At 46.5% G+C, this 18,560-nt stretch overlaps 1 protein-coding gene across 1 annotated transcript in view; it reads right to left on the bottom strand.

Moving 5' to 3' along the window:
• XPO4 (exportin 4) overlaps positions 1 to 18,560 on the bottom strand; it is a 1,090,854-nt gene that overhangs the window by 899,082 nt on the left and 173,212 nt on the right. Inside the window, exon 3 of the mRNA XM_069640448.1 lies at positions 2,037 to 2,178. Coding sequence (XP_069496549.1) covers positions 2,037 to 2,178 — 142 coding nt within the window. The remainder of the gene's footprint in view (positions 1 to 2,036; positions 2,179 to 18,560) is intronic.

Here is an 18,560-nt window from a genome sequence, read left to right as displayed (position 1 = left end):
GCCCTCCTGGAGCGCCTCAATATCCGCGTGTCTTAGTGTTAGCACCCTTTGCTTTGGATTGCCCAGTCGCAGGCTGCGACTGCGGTTGCAGGGAAGACTGCCGATCAGAGGATCCCGTCGAAGATTTTGATTGTTCCGTTGGCGCTTTGGTACGCTTCGACAGTGCCGCTGAAGCAGAACCTTGGGTTGTGTGCTTGGTGTTATGATAGTGTGCGCCCCTGTCACTGGGTGTTTTCCCCATAGCGTGACTCGCATCAGGCCTGGTGGGGACAGGAGTCGCAGTCCGCAGTTAGGTCAATGGCTTCCAACACGGAGCCCTGATCATCGCTAGTTTCCCCATCACTTTCGGCGGTTGCAACAGCGGGTGGAAGAGCATCCGGCCTGCGACATGTCATAGGCCACCCACCGCTTTAAGTGTATTAGGGCGCAGGAGTCTACAGGCCGCGCAACTCGCTTCATTGTGGTCGAGGGGCAGACAATTGTTGCACCGAGCATGCTCGTCCTACCAAGGATATTTGGGCCTGCACGAGGGACAAAATCTAAAAGGCGTCTTTTCCATAGCAAAAGACAATCAGAGCAATGACAAAACACAGGGAGCAGAGAGTGAAAGAGGAAAGGCATACTTGTAAAGGATATGTCCACCCCGACCACACTCTCCCTACTGTGTAGGCCGGCCAGAAGGCCCGGCCACGTGGGCGGCAGCACCGCCGGGATCAACGGCGTTGAAAGTCTGCAGCAGTCTTCGGCGTGGTTTCACAGGATTCAACAGTCAAAGTGACTTAACCGGAATAACGGCAAACACACTGTCTCTATGTAAGAGCTCTGCAATAGGGTGACCAGTAATCTGGGTGGAAAAAAACAATCTGAGGGACCTCGGCGCGTGAGGGATTTTGGGTACAGTACACGTCACGCTAGGGATAGCGTTACAGACACGCCTATGCCGACATCCCCTGTCGATCCTCGAAAGACAAGATGCAATACTCTGCGGTTACCACTGGATGTCGGACCATATGCACAGCACAGCATATGATTCTAAGCAGATTAACAAGCATCAGAAGCAGTGATCACAGAGATCCGGGTAATTAAGATGGTCAGCAATGCTAGAGGGATTTGTGGACGATGGAGCACAGCCACCAGCTCACATACTGAGGTTTAAGGGCAGGAGGTGTATGCCACTTAGGAATTGGACAGTGTGGCAACTGCCAACCCTCAGGAAGTCGGGGCCTGGGTGCAGGGGCGCAGAACAAAAGTAAGCAGACAATTGGGAATGGCAAAAGAGCACCATCAATAGTACAGGAGGAGGAAGTAGAGCACAGCACCCAAAGAGTTAAGAAGGGTCAACACAGAAACAACACAAAAAGGCTCACCTGGGCAGTGTAGACAAACTAATCATCAGCAGCAAATAGATGATCACTTTAAACCCAAGGCATACATAAACGAAATTGACAAGAAGAGAGCTAATAGTTCTATCAAAGAAACCTGACAAGTAACAATCCAAACACTGGGTCAGATTTATCCATGGCATTGCAGAAAGTGGACTACCCTGGATACTAAAGCCAGGGTGCACAAATTCAAGTTGCATGCTACTAGCCAGCCATTAAAAATGTCCCTCGCTACATTAATTCTACAGAGACACAATGTCTTACTCGCCAAGAGTAAAATATCACTAGCTAGTGGAGAATGCACATTTTGCACAGTGCTAAAAAAAAGTCATGGCGCCGGCGCAGGTGAAGGTAAAGTTAATGGAGACCAACAACAGAGGTGGAATAAACTTAGCAATAGAAACAACCCAAGGACAATTTGCTGAATTCAAAAAATGAGACGCAGGATAGCTTATGCGTATTGGTAACGTACAGAAGAAGCTTAAAACACAAATCATGCAGCTAACAGGTGATTGAATTTACCTGAGAAATCGCATACAAGTACAAGCACTGATCAAATGACTTCCAAAATCAATGTCAAAGCTAATAGCTAGATGTTCATATATTACACCTATACACTGAATTTATGTTTGAAATGCAGCAAGAAACACTTACTTCGGCCTCTGTAAAACGTAAGTTAAAAGGAATGTTCGCAGTGACTCGATGCTACTTTTCTCCAAGAGAATCCATTCTCGCACAACTGCTTCCATTATCGCTGTGGCAGCTTGAAAAAGGACATAGTCCACTTTACTAGTTTCTGTAAAGTAAACAAAGTTGATTTAGATGGGCTCAGCTTATTTTATGAAAGTACACCATCTTACATATCCATTTTGGGCAGATAAACTGCTACAAAGCCAAAATTAACAATGCAGACAATACTTTACTGAAGAGGTTCACAATGGCTTTCTTGTTGCTTTGCAGATATGCCTGGCGCCTCATCTCTTGATATTATCTGTGCTGAGAAAGGCAAGGAGCAAAATCTGCATTCCTTAAATGAGAACAAAAAAGTAGGTCTGGCCTGCACACCTCGTTTTGGGCAATGCCTATCCCATCCATCTTAAGCAATGAGGTGTGCAGTAATCAAGGCAAGGCAGTGTGGAGATGGAAGCAACTGAAAACATGGACATTGGTGGGGATCGAATACAGTGATCAAGACATGCGAAACAGTTGTACTGAAAAAGAAGCCCAAGGATACACCATCTGTTCATCAGTCTCACATCCTCTACAAGAGGCACACTGCTTCAGGATAGACAAATGCAAGAGAAATAAATGGAGAAAACGTGCCAGATTGATCAAGTGAATAATATGTGATCCATATGGGCTTCAGCATCTGTCATCAATGGTCAAGAACCTTTTTAATGCAGTCACTTCCATAACTCGGGCACTGCTGCCTCTGAGCGACCAAGAGCAGACCCTGCTTAGAGCCTACTCCTTCCCCACTTTCTCGTACGTGGGTACTTGGGGCCATAAGGCAAGAAAAGGCAAGAAATTTTGCTTAAAAAATCATCATGGGTGATTCCAAGATGGCCGTCGGGACGCGAACACCGTGAAGATTGAGCTCTCGCCCCCAGCGCCAATAAACCAATGAAGAAATGGAAATTAAGCACTGCCAGAGCAGAGACGCAGAGCCGGCTATGTCCATTCATGCACAACGACGGTCGCAAGAACTTGTGCCCACAGAGAATCCGAGTGTTGGACCAGATTTGAGCAGGTCAGATGGCCGGGGATGGGAGAAGTCAGGATGATGTTCACTGGTTTGCAGACGATGGGAGGCTATTGTTGTCTTTTTTTCTTTGTCTCTGATAAAAATGCAAGTACATAAAAAAAAAGCATTATGTGCAAAAGAAACTAGAGTACCAGGAAAGGTTGGATTTACACAGCGGCAGGCTCTTCCTTGGCTACAAACCTGTGTGTTAAAACTAGGTGTAGAAAATGCTTTCCAATCAAGCGAAGTAAATAAAATTCAGAAGTTTATAGTTTAATATGAAAATATGTCATTAGAAGTGTTGTCAATTGGTTTCCACATCATTTTAGACGTGGTATTTTTTCAAAAATTTTACACAAATACTTTCCAACCAAATGGTCATAAAATCACATGCTATCATGAAAAGCCATGTTTTAGAACTTGAGAAGGTGACCCATTCCTGAACTTACTGTTTAGTCACCAAGGATGTATAGTTTTCCCTTTGCACTACATTTTCACAAAGAAAATGAAGGATGAAATCAACCACACAGGTTAAACTGAGGGGCAAGAGGAGAGTGCAGGAATGTAGGATGTTTGGGAATGAATGGCTATTGGCAGAATGTGGCTATTTCCAAGTGACATTATCAACAAATCACTTATTTTATTTCAATATGCTTAAATTCACAGGATATTTGGTGTAGAGAAAACCTTACATGAGCCAAAGTCGTCGGATATCATCAGTCAGATAGGGTGTTCTTCATCCTTGCTAAAGAGTCCTGAGCTTACAACTGTAGGCACCCACATGTGAAACTCCAATCACAAATGTGGACTCAAAAAATACTATAGATGCAAGTTTAGGTGGTCACCACAAACTCTGAAAGGCATCTTTCTGGGAAGCCAACAGATGCAGATTCCAAGAGAATCCCATACATCCCACAAACCCAGGTACAGCTACTTAAGCCCCTTTTCTGAGCAACATCCAAAATTACCCTACATGGTCATTCCCAACCTTCACCTAACCGCATAAGGCTAATCAACAGGCTACTACATTTCCAAACAACCAAAGGCACCGCTTTAGAGCCTCCCAGTGCTAAGACTCATATAGCCACCATCTTAAGACATGCTAGCACCAAACAGAACAGCTGCATGAGCAAACTAACGTGCCCTTCACTGCAGCCCCCAAAGTGACAATGCACAAAAAAATCCTGCAAGATCTGGTTGCTAGATTTTGAGATCATCACTATTTCCCCCCCAACCGCCCGCCCTCCCAGCAATTGCAAAGTGGTCAAAAAGGTGATTTTCTGGGGCGACCACCAGGGGGCGTGGGCAAGATGGACGCATAACCGACAGGCTCCGTTTTCTGCCCTGGTTAATGGCGGAGTAAAAGCAGAGTAAAGTCCCAGGGAGCAGTCGCAATACCTCCCGGGACAGCAGAAGATATGCAGCACCTGATGAGCTGGATTTAAGTCGCCCTCGAGTCTGTTGGGTGGGCGAAGACCAAGACCAGGCAGGTGAGGGGGGGTAGAGCGGTCCAAGAAACAGAGTTACACAGAAGGGGAGACACCAGAGGTCCCAAGGTGGCACTCACAAGGTGCTCTTGGAGAGTGGCACCCCCCCTCCCCAGGTGTTGGAGGCTGGCCGCAAGCCCAGAACAGGTGCCTTTGCCAGTGAGACCCTGCAGCAAGTAATCAAGGAGCATGACGGGGGTGCACCCGTGGCGGATAGAGAAGAGCAGACCAAGCGCCCCCCCCCCCCACACCTCCACCCATCCCCTGCACACACGCATGCTAGAGACTGGCACAGAGCTCTGATGACCGCGAATGATGCCACAGAGCGGGATGCCTCCCCCTCCTCCCCCCCATGGCTGAGGGATTGCAGCAGGCAGAGCAGCTCAAGACATTGCGTGCCGGAAAAGCTGAGGTGACACCCCTGAGGTTGCTTGGAAGGGGCCGACCCCAGTGAGGAGCCCTCCAGGACTGGTGAGCACAGGGCCCAAGGAGAGCCACAGCCCGCAGCCTGGTGAGTGCACCCTAGGGGAGGGAGCCCTACTCCCACCCCTCAGCACTGCTGTATGAAACCCAGAGGCTGGTTGGAGCTGCAGTGGAGGGGCCCCAGAGGAAGGTGGAGGCAATGACTTTGATTTGGAACCCCCACAAGCTGGGCCGCCCGAGGGGGTGGGGAAACAAAGTTAGGGCGGGGCATTGGGTGATCGGCCCGGGCTGCTGCAGTGCCCTTTCACGTCCATAGATAGGAGGTAGGGGGCAAGTGACGGGCATGGTGTAAAAGAGCTCTTGAAGAGCAGGGCCCCATGGACGCTTGACCACAGATTACAAGTGGATTTTCCTCAGTTTGAGGGGGGCACAGAAAAACAGCAGCAGACTGGCCCAGGAGACCTTAGGGGGCGCCCGCAAAATGGTAGCCCGAAGAAAAGGATGGTAGTGGAGGGCAGTGTAGCATTGAGCCCCCCCCCCCTCCCTGAGCCTGAACCTGCAGAGTCCGGTGGCGCTACGTGAGCCCACATGGCTGGGGTGAAGTGGACGGTGGTGAACTATGATATTCAGGCCATCCTGGATGAGATACGGGCAACGAGGACCGACATTGGCGTGAAAATGGCAAACCTCTCGGTGAGAGGCACTACCCTGGAGGACAAAGTGGAGGGCCTGGAGGTAAACCAAACCTCATCCGTGGTCCTCTAGACTCAGGTGAGGGCACGCCTCCAAGAAATGGAGAAGCGAGAGGTGAACTGCAGCTAAAGGTGGAGGACATTGAGAACGGGGAAAGGCGCAACAACCTCTGCTTCTTTGGCCTACGGGAGAAGGAGGGCGAGTCCCTGGCTGGTTTGGAACGAAAGATACAGGAGATTATGGGGATGGTGCTGGGTTCCAAGAAGGGAGAGATCTGCGCCCCTGGACAGAGTGCATTGGGCAGGTGGTGGAGGCGGGGGGCCCCCACTCAGTCCTTGCTAAATTACATTACTACAGAGACAATGTGGATGTTCTGGAGAAGGCTAGACTCATGGGGGGACATTGAATATGAAAGCTCTAAAGTGACCATCTTCCAGGATCTTACAGCCCAAACACCTCAGGCGCAAGAAATGTGGCACCCTGACCAGATGGCTCTGAGAAAAGGGGAAAAGATACAGTTCGGGATACCGTTTTGCGCTTTTCTTTGAATGGGAAGGCGAGAGGTGCCAGTTAGTAACGTATGAAGACATCAAACGGACTCTGGAGGAACTCTCGGGCAGGGGACGGATGGCTGTGGAGCTGAAGATGGGGAGGGGTCCAGCCAAACCAGCGGAGCAGCATGACTGGGGACACCTTGTTAGCGACGCAAGGTTCATGGTGCCAGGAAGGTCCAGAAGCTCGCCACCCCACCCTGATGGGTGGAAAACTACCCGAGGTGAACAATACTGATTTGGGGAGGTTTGTAGCCTGACCCCCCTAGGTCGTATCAAGAGGTTTGTAGCCTGACCCCTAGGTCATATCAAGAAAGGTGGGGTGACCCACCCTAAATTGGTCAGTTGATTGATACGTGTATTCTTGGGGGGTGGGATGCAGTTGATGAAGATCTTTTGGGGGGAATGTTACACAGGAGCATTGTTTGCTTGGTTCAATGTTTTAATACGGGGGGAGATGGGGAAGCTACTCTGGGAGTTCGGGTTGTGGGGAGGATTATGGGGGAAAACGAGGGGGCTTAGTATGTTGTAAGCCAAGAGGCGGTAACGCCCAGGTGCAAGGATAAGGGACACCTGGTGGGCCAGGGCAGGGACATGCGCCCTGGTGGCTTGGTTCCTGACACTACGAGTAGTGTGGGACTGAGGACATTGGAGGAAGGGAGGGGTGGGGTCAGGGAAGGGGAGGAATGAGGGAAAGAGGAAGGGGGAAGGAATCGGGATCGCATGCAGTCAACCTTACGAAGGAGGGTAGGGAGGGGCTCCTGCGACACCCAAAGAGACACAGTAAGAGGCATGGCTGAGTGGAGGATAGCCACGCTAAAAGTCAAGGGTTTAAACTCCCAGAATAAAAGGGTGCCGACTGGCAATATGTTCCATAAACAGCGTTTGGCGGTCTTCTTTGAGCAGGAGACTCACTACAAACCTTGGGTTAAGTCCCGAATCAAAAAGGAGAGACGTTGGTATGATGTACTGGGCTTCTCATAAGGACCACAAGAAGGAAGGGGTGGGCATCTTACTGGAAAAACAAATTCCGGTTGGTGGTGATTGTTAGGCAGAAACCTGTGCACTTCCCTTAGGAACCACTGCAAAATGTTTAAGACCACAGGTGTTAGCAGTAAGCCCACTTGGTAGTAGTCTGTACCGCCTATATTTACCTGGTAGCTGTGGCTGAGCAGTTCGACCTCTCTCATGAAGAGTTAGGCAGTATATAGAGTATACACAATAGGGCTAAAAATACAGTAGTACAAGCAAACACTGACCAGAGCTTTGGTATAATTATTTAAAAACACACTTGTAAACATACACTGGCACTAATATGTCAAGCAAGTTCAAACAGTCACTAGAAATATATACACCTCCCTAATTAATTATTTGACAAGTCTAGGTTAATACACCACTTATTTAGCAAAACAGAGGTGAGCACGTAACCATTGATGGCACTCCAATAATTATTTAAAAAGGGAGAGAAAAGGCAGAAATAGGAAAACCACACAATACCAACACTTTTAAAGAACCACAGCAGGTCAAGAAAGGCAGGGCCTACTGTAGAGCAAAAAGTTCATAGGCCAGGCCCACTCTTGGAGAGCAAGGCGGAATGTGCCCAAGATCACACAGTGGAAATGCACTAAAAGTATTTGCAGGAAAGTCAAAAAGAGGTTGGATCAAGTTAGAAAGGTAATGTTAACAGATCCGAGGTCACCCCAGGATAGAGAGTCAAGGATTTACGGGACACCTTGGACGGTCTGTTGCAAGGGAGACCAGGCGGGAAACAGTACCTGAAATGGTGAGAAAGCTCCAGCTGGGGCAGTTGTTCTAGCAGCGGGTGCAAGTCGGTGCTTCGTCCAGGGGAAGAGAAGATCTCGACGTGGAGGAAAGCTGGAGGTCGTTGCACTGCCAGGGAAGAAACCAGCCGCAGAGTTTCCCGGTTAAAAGGTACTACCATTTTATTTGCGGTAGTGGTGAAGCGTGGCTATCCGGCCGCCGGGGTGCTTGGCACGGGCGATTCGACCACGAGACGATCCAGGAAGGCAAAAAAGGGCGAACTGGTTGGTCCCACCAGCTCAAAGGGAAGAAGACTCTCCTGGAAGAAGATCTTCTCTGTCGTCGGGAAAGTGGTGAGTTTCCTACAGCAGGGCTCCACCGGTGGTGTCGTAGATGGCTCAGCTTCTCCCCTCTTCAGATTCTTTAGGTCCTGTGGCGACTTCTGTAGTTCCAGTCCCCAAAGCCCTGCTTTTATGCAGCAAAACCCCCATTCACCAGCCTAGCTGTCAATCAAACATGTTAAGTGGTGAGCCGGGCGGCTCACCACTGGGCCAATCACACAAGAGTGCGACTTGAGTTGCCAAGGCAACTCAGTCCAGGGTGCCTATTCCCCCTCCCCCCCTCCCACACATCCTGTAGACCCAGACAGAGTGGTGCCACTTTTGGAGGCTTCTGTGCAGAAGCCCGCCAAATGTGGAACAAAGGGCTCGACTTGGGTTCGAGCTACAGAGGCAAACTCAAATGCCATTTTAAAACCGAGTCCTGGCAAAAAGACCCAACCGGGGAATAAATATTAAATAAATAACCGGGCGGTATCTTTAACATTGCACCAATAAAGTGGTGCGTTTAAAATGAATGGGAAAATCCCAATATTTCGCGTGGTAACCACTGTCACCAGCCAGAAACTCAACAAGGGGGGACTGGACAGTGCCCCCTTGTAAAACAGACCCAGGGGCAATCGAATTACCCCTACCAGTACTTCCACAATATGATGGTTTGTACTAGTGCTGTTCACAATTTAAGACTAGTAAAGTCAATGGCGACTTTACATGCCCCGGGAGACAGTAGTCAGTCCCAGGGTATGGAATCTATGTTTGGGGGGCCACTATGACACCCCTGGGTTACTGCACTGAGGGTGCTGCGTAACACTTACCAAAAACACATGAAGCCCTACGGAGTAAAAAGACCCCATAGCCCATAAAACACATTAAAAAGTCAAAGGATATTCTGAAATCATGCCTAAGAGTGGGAGAAAAAGGAGTCTCACTCTTAGCAGGAGAAAAAAATAAACCCCAAAAATCGAGCAAAGCTGCTGGGGGACTCGATAGGTTTGGGAAATTAGCCTATACAGAGAATTCTCCCTAACTGTGATGCAGGTTAAGGAGGGGTTCGTGGGGCCTTGTCACAACTTCCAAGTTTACCTATAGGAAACTAGAAAACGTTCAGTAATTTTACGACTTGAGCGGCACCTTTTTGACAATTTGCGCTTAGGCCATTTACTAAAAAAATTTTAAAAAAAAGTGGTCAACAATAAGCCGGCCTTTAACCATAAGCATTCCTTTGCTCGGGTCATCCAAGGGCAAAAGCGAATGCGGAGAGTGGATATTGGGTGCCTATCTAAACTGGGTCAAGTAAGAGGTCATCTGCTGATCAAGAAGCAAAAGAACAAAAACTGGCTCAGGGGACACAAAAGTGTATTGGCCCAACATGATGCAGATCAAACGTCTGCTCTATCTGCAAAAAAAAGCAGCCCAGATTTTACAGCTCTTGAAAAATGACAGCTTACAGCAGTTTCCTCTTCAACTTACCACCATTGCAGAAGAAGCCTGCGTATCTTATTTTAAATCTTTGTTTTCCCTGCCTTGCCCATGCTCCACTGCCCTGGTATTGTATCAGGAGGTTGACTGGGTGGTGCTGATTGATAAGGATGGCATTATCCACCTTATCACCAGATGCAGCAAGTCAACGGCACCAGGTCCGGACAGCCTCTCAAACATTTTTTTAATTTTATTTTTTTTATTGTATTTACCAAAAATTCATTGGTTTTAACAAAATTGCCAAAGTCTATTTCTTCTGTTTTCGCCACGAGAGCCGTAGAGAGGAGCACTTGTATGGTTTAGATTTTCACTTAGTCTTCTTTACTTTGTTCTATCAAGATGAAAGCCTGTTGCAAAATCTTTGCCGTGGCAATTGCCCAGGATGTTTTTTTGTCCGCTAATTAACCGTTGCCACCAAGTCTCCTCTTCCCGCAAAGTTGATGCCTCCAGAACAGTTGACAAATAGGCCTTTCTTAGGGTTCTCAACGCCGTGCAGGATGTTAAGAGGTCTAATCGTTTCTACCGCCTTTTCCTCTTTGCATAGTCTACATGGATTTGATGGACTGTTTCCTCTGATGAACAAAATTTCGTTGGTTGGCAACAAATTTAGCCTTGCTTTCATAAAGAGCTGTCTCAGAGGCTTGCTAGGGAATTTCTTGTAGATTTCGACCGGATCGTTGTATTTTCTCTGTAGAGGGGGAAGATGTTTAAGAGTTTGTCCTTTTCAACCATCTCTAAGGTAGCAATCCAGTCCAGCTCCTCCAGTTTTCTCTTTACTCTAAGAGGATTGGTCAACAGCTCCTCTTGCAAGCAAGCGACTGAAGTTAGTTGAGCCTTCTTTTTGTCCACCCATGTTGTCAGAATTTAAGAGTTGCCTGCTTTGATTTCCATCGCCATCAGATTGTATGGTGTCCAGTCATTTGGTCGACAGACAAATGGTCGACGCAATTTGGTCGAATTTTTTTTTTATTTATATATATATATTTTTCAGGTTTTCGTTTAGGAAAAAAAAAGGTTTTTTAGCAAAAAAATGTGAAAATACAAAAAAAAAAAAAAATTCAACCATTTGTCTTTCAACCAAATTGCGTCACCATCTGTCCTGTCGGCCATTTATTTTCGACCAAATGACCTGTAACCAGATTGTGTAGGGTTGGTGATTCTGGTAGGAGGATTTTCCTATATTAGGGACAAAGTGTGGTTTTCCACTACGGCTTTTAATGAGATCAATCCCAGTTCTTTTCTCATTGCCAGTAGTGACGTAGAGTTTGGAACGGACCACAACGATCTCCAAAAAAAGGCTTCAATCTTTGGCCAAATCTTTACCAGCAGCAGAGGCATGGCTTCAACTCCATATGTCAGGCACGGGATGACCTTTGCCTTGTAATATTTCAATACTGGTAGCACCGAGAAACGCCCAAACTTATTGTCCAACATTCTTGCCTGTGTGGTCATTGTACAGACTTTGGACCAGATGAGGTTTTGCATGCTGGTCTCCCGTTTGGTGTTTTCCAGCATGACCCCCAGATATTTGAATTTTGGGACCACTTCTACCTGCATGTTATCCAACGACCATGATGATATTGTTTCACACTTTCTTTTTGCCCAAAATCACTATTTTTGTTTTTTCAATGTTGATTAGAAGTTTATTTTTGTTGATGTACTCGACCAGATTAGTCATTTGGCGTTTGATGCCTATTGGAGTCTGATCGATCAGGGTAATGTCGTCCGCATAGAGGATTCTAGGGACTTGTACAGACCCAATCTTTGGCGGGAAAGCCCTGACCAATTCCGTTGATTCTTTGTAGTCTCCGATGAATGCCGTGAACAAGGCTGGTGCCAGAGGGAATCCCTGTTTAACGCCCCTTGTGATTGGAATACTAGTCGATAGCAGGCCCTTACCATTTAATTTTACTCTCATCGATTTATTGGAATAGAGTGCAGTTATCGGGGCCAAGATGTTATTCGGACAATTTGCTGCTTCGAGTTTGTTCCACAGTAAAGCTCGATCCACCTTGTCGAAAGCCTGGGTGAGGTCAATAAAGGCTAGATCGATGTTGGAGGATCTCCCTAGCGCTTTGCTTTTCAGAAGGCTGAGAATTATGATGTTAATTGATGCACCCGCGTTTTTTTGGAAGCCAAATTGAAAGGGATCGTGCAATGGAGCAGACTTTAACCAGGCTTGGAAAATCTTGAGTAGAAGCATGCCAAAAACTTTGCCTATAAAGTCCAGGAGCGCTATCGGTCTGTAATTAGCCGGATCACTTCTATTCCCCTTTTTAAAGATGGGTACTACCACCGATGACGTCCATGATACCGATACTGTTTTAGTTGTGGCGCAGTTTTCGAAGACTTTGCTAATGAACGGCGCCCACTCTTTCGAGAAGGATTTAAGGTCTATGTTAGAAATCCCATCTGGGCCTGGTGCAGGCGAAGTTTTTAGTTTCCTTATGATGCCTTTGATGTCGTCCTCATCTGAGAAGTTATGCCATTCCGGATGTTGTGCTGTTTCCTCGCTTACCTTTTTTCCGTCCGGCTCTTGAAATAGGACTGAGAAATGTGCCACCCACGCTTCTTCACTCACGCAATTTGCCTGCGACGGCATAGGGTGCGCCCCTGATTGTTTGAGAAGGGACCAAAAGTCTCCTGTGTTTTTGCTTCCTAATTTCTTTAGCATCTCTCCTCTGCGTCTTTTTGGTACAGGGACATTCGGTACTGTCTCAGCCACTTTCGAAAATCATTTCTCGCCTTATATGCATTCTTTAAGTCCACTTCCATGTTGCTTCTTTTTGCCTTTTTTGTTAGGCTTCTTACTAAGGCTCTTCTTTTCACTAAGATTTTGTCGTATTGATGGCTTTGCACGTCTTTCCCGACCACATTTTTCTTTTTCATTTTTATTTTGAAAGGGCTGAGTAGAGGTTGGTAATCAGGGATTTTGACTGTCAATGTGTCTTTACATTGTCCCTCTTTACGATAAATTTGATTGTGATTTTATTCGCTCCGCTGTCAATTTAAGTCGATTCCCTTGACCATTTAGTTCGAAATGGGATTCACAGAGGAGCAGCTCCCTTTTCCCATGTGGCTTTAAGCAGATTGTGATCACTCGCTTTTGTTTTCACAATTTCGAATGTTGTGGAAAGGCGCAAGAGTTTATCTGTAGCGAAGATAAAATCAATGGTCGCACTGGAGCGGTCTCTTTCCGATGACGGGACCCGATCTTGCTTCGGAAAGGCTTCGTCAAAATCGTGGCATCCTCGTGAGGTTATTAAATCGAGCCATTTCTCACCCCTTTTTTTCTGCTGGAGTTGTTGGTTGGTGTCCAGTGGCCCCTTTTGAGGAGCATCTTGCATTTAGGTCTTTGCATATTATGATATGCGTTACTTTTATAGTTCTATTAGTAGTTGGTCCAATATGTTGCTTATGCTCCTCAAAAAATCCTCATCTGAGATGCTCTTTGGGTTCCAGTATACAGCGATTATTGCTACTGATAACTCTACAGTACACTCGGTATATTGGTTCGCGATCGTCCACTTTGTTAGTATTCTAATTGGTGTATTGATGATGACCGCGTGTTTTTAATGCAGACGCCGCTACCTGATCTCACCGCTAGGAGAAGCCCTGATGACGGGCGACCCAGTTCGCTTTTCTTTGCGGGGGGAGAATTCAATCGAGAAGCCATCTAGATGGGGTTTGTCCAACAGCCATGTTTCTTGTAGGGCTAAGATGTCAAAATTGCCCAAATTTACATCGCCTTTTTCTAGTAGGTGTTGATGACCTCACGTGTTCCATGATCTCATGGTCAACGTATATGATAATTGCTTCTTTTGCATATACACGTCAGTCGAGGATCCTCCGCGAGGGTGACTGGCTGCTATTTCCTGGCATATACCGATATGGTTTTTGGTAGCCACGCCCATAAATGCTTCATCTGAGGGAGTGCTGTTCCTGTTTTCAATGTTTGCTAGTTTTTGATACTAGGTGTTAATTGGCTGCCTCGTGCCTTGGCAGTTTTTACTGTTACCGGGGTTCGTTCTTCTCTATTGTCAGATCCCCTGCCTGTTTTTGGGGTTTTGAGATCTTGAGGTGGGTCAAAACTGTCTCTTCTTTCTTTGGCACCTGGTCTGCTTGACTCCGATGGGTTAGTCGCTTCTTTGCGTTATAGGCTTGCGGCTTTATCATATGCCTTGTTAATCTACGAGAATTATAAAGCTCCTCCGTTTTCGATTTGTATCGAGGTGATCTGGTTCTGCTTGAAAGCTCGCCTCACTAGCTAAGTTGATTTCTGAGTCATCCCGTATTGATAGGAGACCGTCTTTGGAAAGTTCTGTAATCTGTAATCGCCTTGCTGATTGACAGGGGCATGGTCGTGGCCTTTATATGGATATATGCCTTTGCCGTTTCTCCTCTATGATAAGGTACCAACCTTACGTAATCTTCTGCCCTCAAGCTTTTTAATAACGTGGTCGAGCAGAAGATGTTTCTTACAGTCCTCCTGTTCAGGACCATATTTTCCCGATTTTTGCTAGATTGTTCTAATTTCAAGATTACAAGGCTTTGGGGTTTTTCTTTCCTGTTGTGATTGAAGGTCTCCCTCTTTCCTTCGATGGATGTCTCCTTCGGGTGTCTACTTTCTCCCTCCTTTCAACCTCTCGTTTGTCGGTTCTTACTTGAGGCTCGTGTGCCACCCCGTCTGCTACTTTTGATCTACTATTTACATGTTCTTCCCCATCGCTATTTGCCTTTGCTGTGATACTGTTCTTGGTGCTTTTTACAGAGCCTGGATCCTTGCGTGGTTTTTCACTTGAAGGTTCTCTACACTTTCCCTCTTCCACATAATTTCTCTTTAAATCTTTCTCCTTCTGCACTCCTCTTTGACTTTCCTCTTCGTCGCTATCTTCATATAGCGACAGATCCATGGCGGAATTGTCCGCTAAAAAGTAATTTATTGTTTTGGGCGAATTGGCAGAAAGAGGGCGTGAACTTGGTTCGTAATCATTTCTCCTCGTACCCACGGTGCGAAATTACCTTCCATTCTTGGTTTCCCTTTCTTTCTCCACTATTTCCGTTGTCTTTTAGTGGAATTTGCTGCGCCCCCGGGACTGGACTCTGCCCTTTTGGTTAGTTTCAATAGCACTTCTTTTTGAGTCGTGTCCGATTTATTTGTTTTACTTTGTCCCTTTGCCACTGTTTTTTTCGTTTCTACCTCATTCGTCTGGCCCTTGGGGTCGGTTCTTCCGGCCTTCTGGATTCGGCGAGTTTGGCCCTTTTTTCGTTGTTGGCGAAGTTGCTTTAAAGAAGAAGACCTCCGGTAGATTGACTTTTCCTTCCTCCTTATTGCTGTGGAAGTTAAAAATGCTGAAGTTGCTGCCATTTTGATTCTCACTCAATGCGTTTTTTTTGCAGTATGTGTTCCGTTTGCGTTGACTTACCCATCAATCCCATTTTTTGTGGTTTATTCACTGTGTTGCCACTTCGTAGTTCTGGTTTGGTTACCCTCTGCCCCACCTGCAGGTTTGATCCTAGATTTGTCTTTGGCCATTCTTTGTTCATTTTGTTCTGCAGCACTTATATACCCTTCTAGGAATATACATTTTGTATGCATCATTGCTATTAGTGTCGCCTGATCTTTCATGGTGTCGTTGATGGTTTCATAAAGTTTGCAGAATGGGTGCAGAGCAATCGTGAGCGCTGACATAACAGTGGTCATGTCATGTTTTTTTGTTGGAGTGTTTTTTGCCGTCATAGGCCGGAGATCACCGTAGCTCTGGCGCCTATTCGATAAATTTAGAAATGCTTCTTGGGTGTTTGCTCTTGTCGGTGAATAGGATTTTGATGCGATTGGTACATTTTTGCGTGATTTCCATAGAGGATCCTCTTCTTGTTTATCCTTTCCTTGTCGTTTTGGGGTTTCAGTTTCACTCCGTTTCGGGAGCTCCCCCTTGGTAGATGGTATTCAATAAAGATTTGTTTACCAGCAACTGTATCCTCCTTAGCCACCCCTTTTTCCTCGTTTGCGATGTCAGAAGCACCACCGTCTCCTTCTGGTGAGTTCTGCATGGGACTGTCCTTTTTGGCCTCAAGTGGTATGGTATTAATCGGAGGAGAGTTATTTGGGCTTGTGTAATTTATTGTTTTCTTTTCCAAATCTTTCTGAGAGGGGTTAAGCATTCCGTAGGATAGGTTTTATTTTTATTGTTTGCCTCTTGTCGTTTTGCTGGAGATTCCGTCTCAGACACCAAAGGGTTAGGCATTTGATCTACAGCAGGTTGATTACCACCTGTGGCTGGCCCCATTTTCCTCATTTTTGACACTGGAGTTGGTTCTTTTAAAGCTTCAAGGATCTCCGCATCCGAGAGTTCTTCCAAATGGTCGTGACTTCTTTTTCCAAGGTTGTTTGACACGTAATTTGCAGGGATGCGGAGTGCTGTCTTTTGAAAGAACTTTTTGATTGATAATTGCTGCTTCTTATATTTATTCATACGTCTATGGGCAGAGTTCATACGCCCTGGCATCCGAGTGCTTGAGTGGGGTTTGGAGCCTTCTTGTTTTTCCACCTGAATTGCTTTAGCGGGCGCTGCGGCTTTCTTGGCGGGGTTTCATTTGTCCATTGATTGTTCTATGCTCGCAGCCCCTTCCTTCATGTGCGAGCCCTGCGAACCGGCGCTGGTGTCCAGAGTGTCTCCTATGCCGTCCTCCGACTCGCTGTCACACAGAACCCTCGAGTCTGGAGCAGCAACACACCCATTCATCGTCGACGGAGGCCCCGCTCCGCCCTCCCCGGCTCCTCCTTCCGGGCCTGGAGCGCCGGAGCCTCGCTCACCCCCCAGCTCCACCGCCCCTCCGCTAGTGCACGGCAGCAAAGGCAAGTGGTCCCCCACCTCGGCAATTGGGATCGCCTGAAGAGATGTTTTTGAGAGTCACGGGGGCGGCAGCTCCCCCTTACGTTGATGACCTGTGACAGATAAACTTGAAGGTGCTGATAAAAGTAGTTTTCTCGGCTAGCTGGCCCTCTAGGTGAGCGGACAGAGAGGCCTTTGAGCTTCTCAGACAACGTTTGTCCGTCTCACCTTCCATTTGTTGAAGTTCCGTTGTTGTCATTGTAGCTTGGGAGTTGTTTAAAGTCGCAGGTTGTAGCGTGTCTAGGCTGTCCGGCCTGGCACGGGCTGCACAGACTGCTCCAACCTCAGCGACAAGCTCTGCGGCTCCTAGCAGTCTTTATAGTCCTCCCACACTCTGTAGCAAGACAGTAGAAAGCAGACTGGATACAAAATGAAGCCAGAAAACGCTAGGTGGAGAGCTTCCTGCACAGACTACACAGACTGCTTCAACCTCAGCGACAAGCTCCGCTCAGCGACATATTTAGGGCACACCTTGAACTGTGGATTGAAATTATATTGAATCTATTTCAGCAGGTGATCAAGAGCAGATGCAGTCCAGCTTCCTGGCATAAATCAATAATCGTTCCTATATCCAAGAAGGGCGATCTGATATCTCCTAAAAAATGGCATCCGATAACCCTTCTTGATGCTCTATAAAAGCTGTTCGCTTCCATTTATTTTAAGGGAGTCGCTTCTTTGGGTGAGGGGCAGTTTTAGCGTTTTAGCTTAGATCGAAACCAATCTGGTGCTGGGTTGGGCACTTCTCTAATTATCTTACTTTGTTTTGTTTTTTTTAAAGAGCCCTGTTGCTTTCATTGATTTTCAGACCACCTTTGATTGCGTAGACAGATCTCTCGTAGAATCTGCTTGCTAGGAACTGTCCTTTACATCTGGTAAATATCACGCGATAACTTTATAGTAACACCTCCCTGCAAGTTCGATTGGACCCCACCGGCTAGCTTACGCAATCAATACCAACCTTTTGTGGTCTGAAACAGGGATGCAATTAGCATTTATTGCAGACCTGGGTGCTGTTTGAACTATGACCCAGATTAAATGATTATACTTTTCAATGTCTGTTATACGCCGATGATCTGGTCCTTTTGGACCAGACTGCGGTTGGACTACAAAGACAACTTTCGACATTAGAATTTTATGCGGATTAAACGGTTATGAAATTAATTTAGCTAAGTATTATTTTTAAGTTTCAATCCATCAAACGCCATCAGCAGTAAGCCGAAATTTACATGGCAGGTCTACAATGTCCCTATGATTGTTTTGAAAGAGTATATGTTTTTGTGGGTTTGTATAAACAGCAATCGTAGGGACATGCCTAATGTAGTCCACCTTCACCATAAGGCATGCTTGGCCGCCGCACAAGGTTTATACTCCACAGATATGGTCAATATTCTCTTTGTCCAGTTCTGGCCTTCTATAAAACAGACAGCGGTGCCGATACTAAATTATGGTGCTGAATGCAAGTTAGACCTTAGTGAACCATTTTGGAAGGCATTAGAAGGTCTATTCTGGAAAAGAGTTTTGCGGCTTCCTCAGAGTGTCCCTGTTCAATTGGTGTTTTCTGATGTGGACCGTTTAACTTTGTCTATTATGATTAAATGGAAAGCCTTGGCCTTTGAGGAAATGTTTTTTGGTGCAGCAGAATTCTTTATTTCCACTCCTCAAGGAATTGATTCAGTCAAAACAATCCTGAACCCATAATGATGAAGTAAGGTTTGAGTGCATTAAGTCTGCGGAGTTTGATCGAGACCTGCTTGTTAACAATCCGACAAGAGCCAGAGAAAAGCTCTGGAATTACTACTGGATTGA

The sequence above is a fragment of the Ambystoma mexicanum genome, chromosome 7q (genome assembly GCF_040938575.1).
Source record: "Ambystoma mexicanum isolate Mex_15411 chromosome 7q, UKY_AmexF1_1, whole genome shotgun sequence".
In the NCBI taxonomy this organism is placed as follows: Eukaryota; Metazoa; Chordata; class Amphibia; order Caudata; family Ambystomatidae; genus Ambystoma; species Ambystoma mexicanum.
Note: the sequence above shows the minus strand (reverse complement) of the source record. Positions and strands in the feature narration are given on the sequence as shown.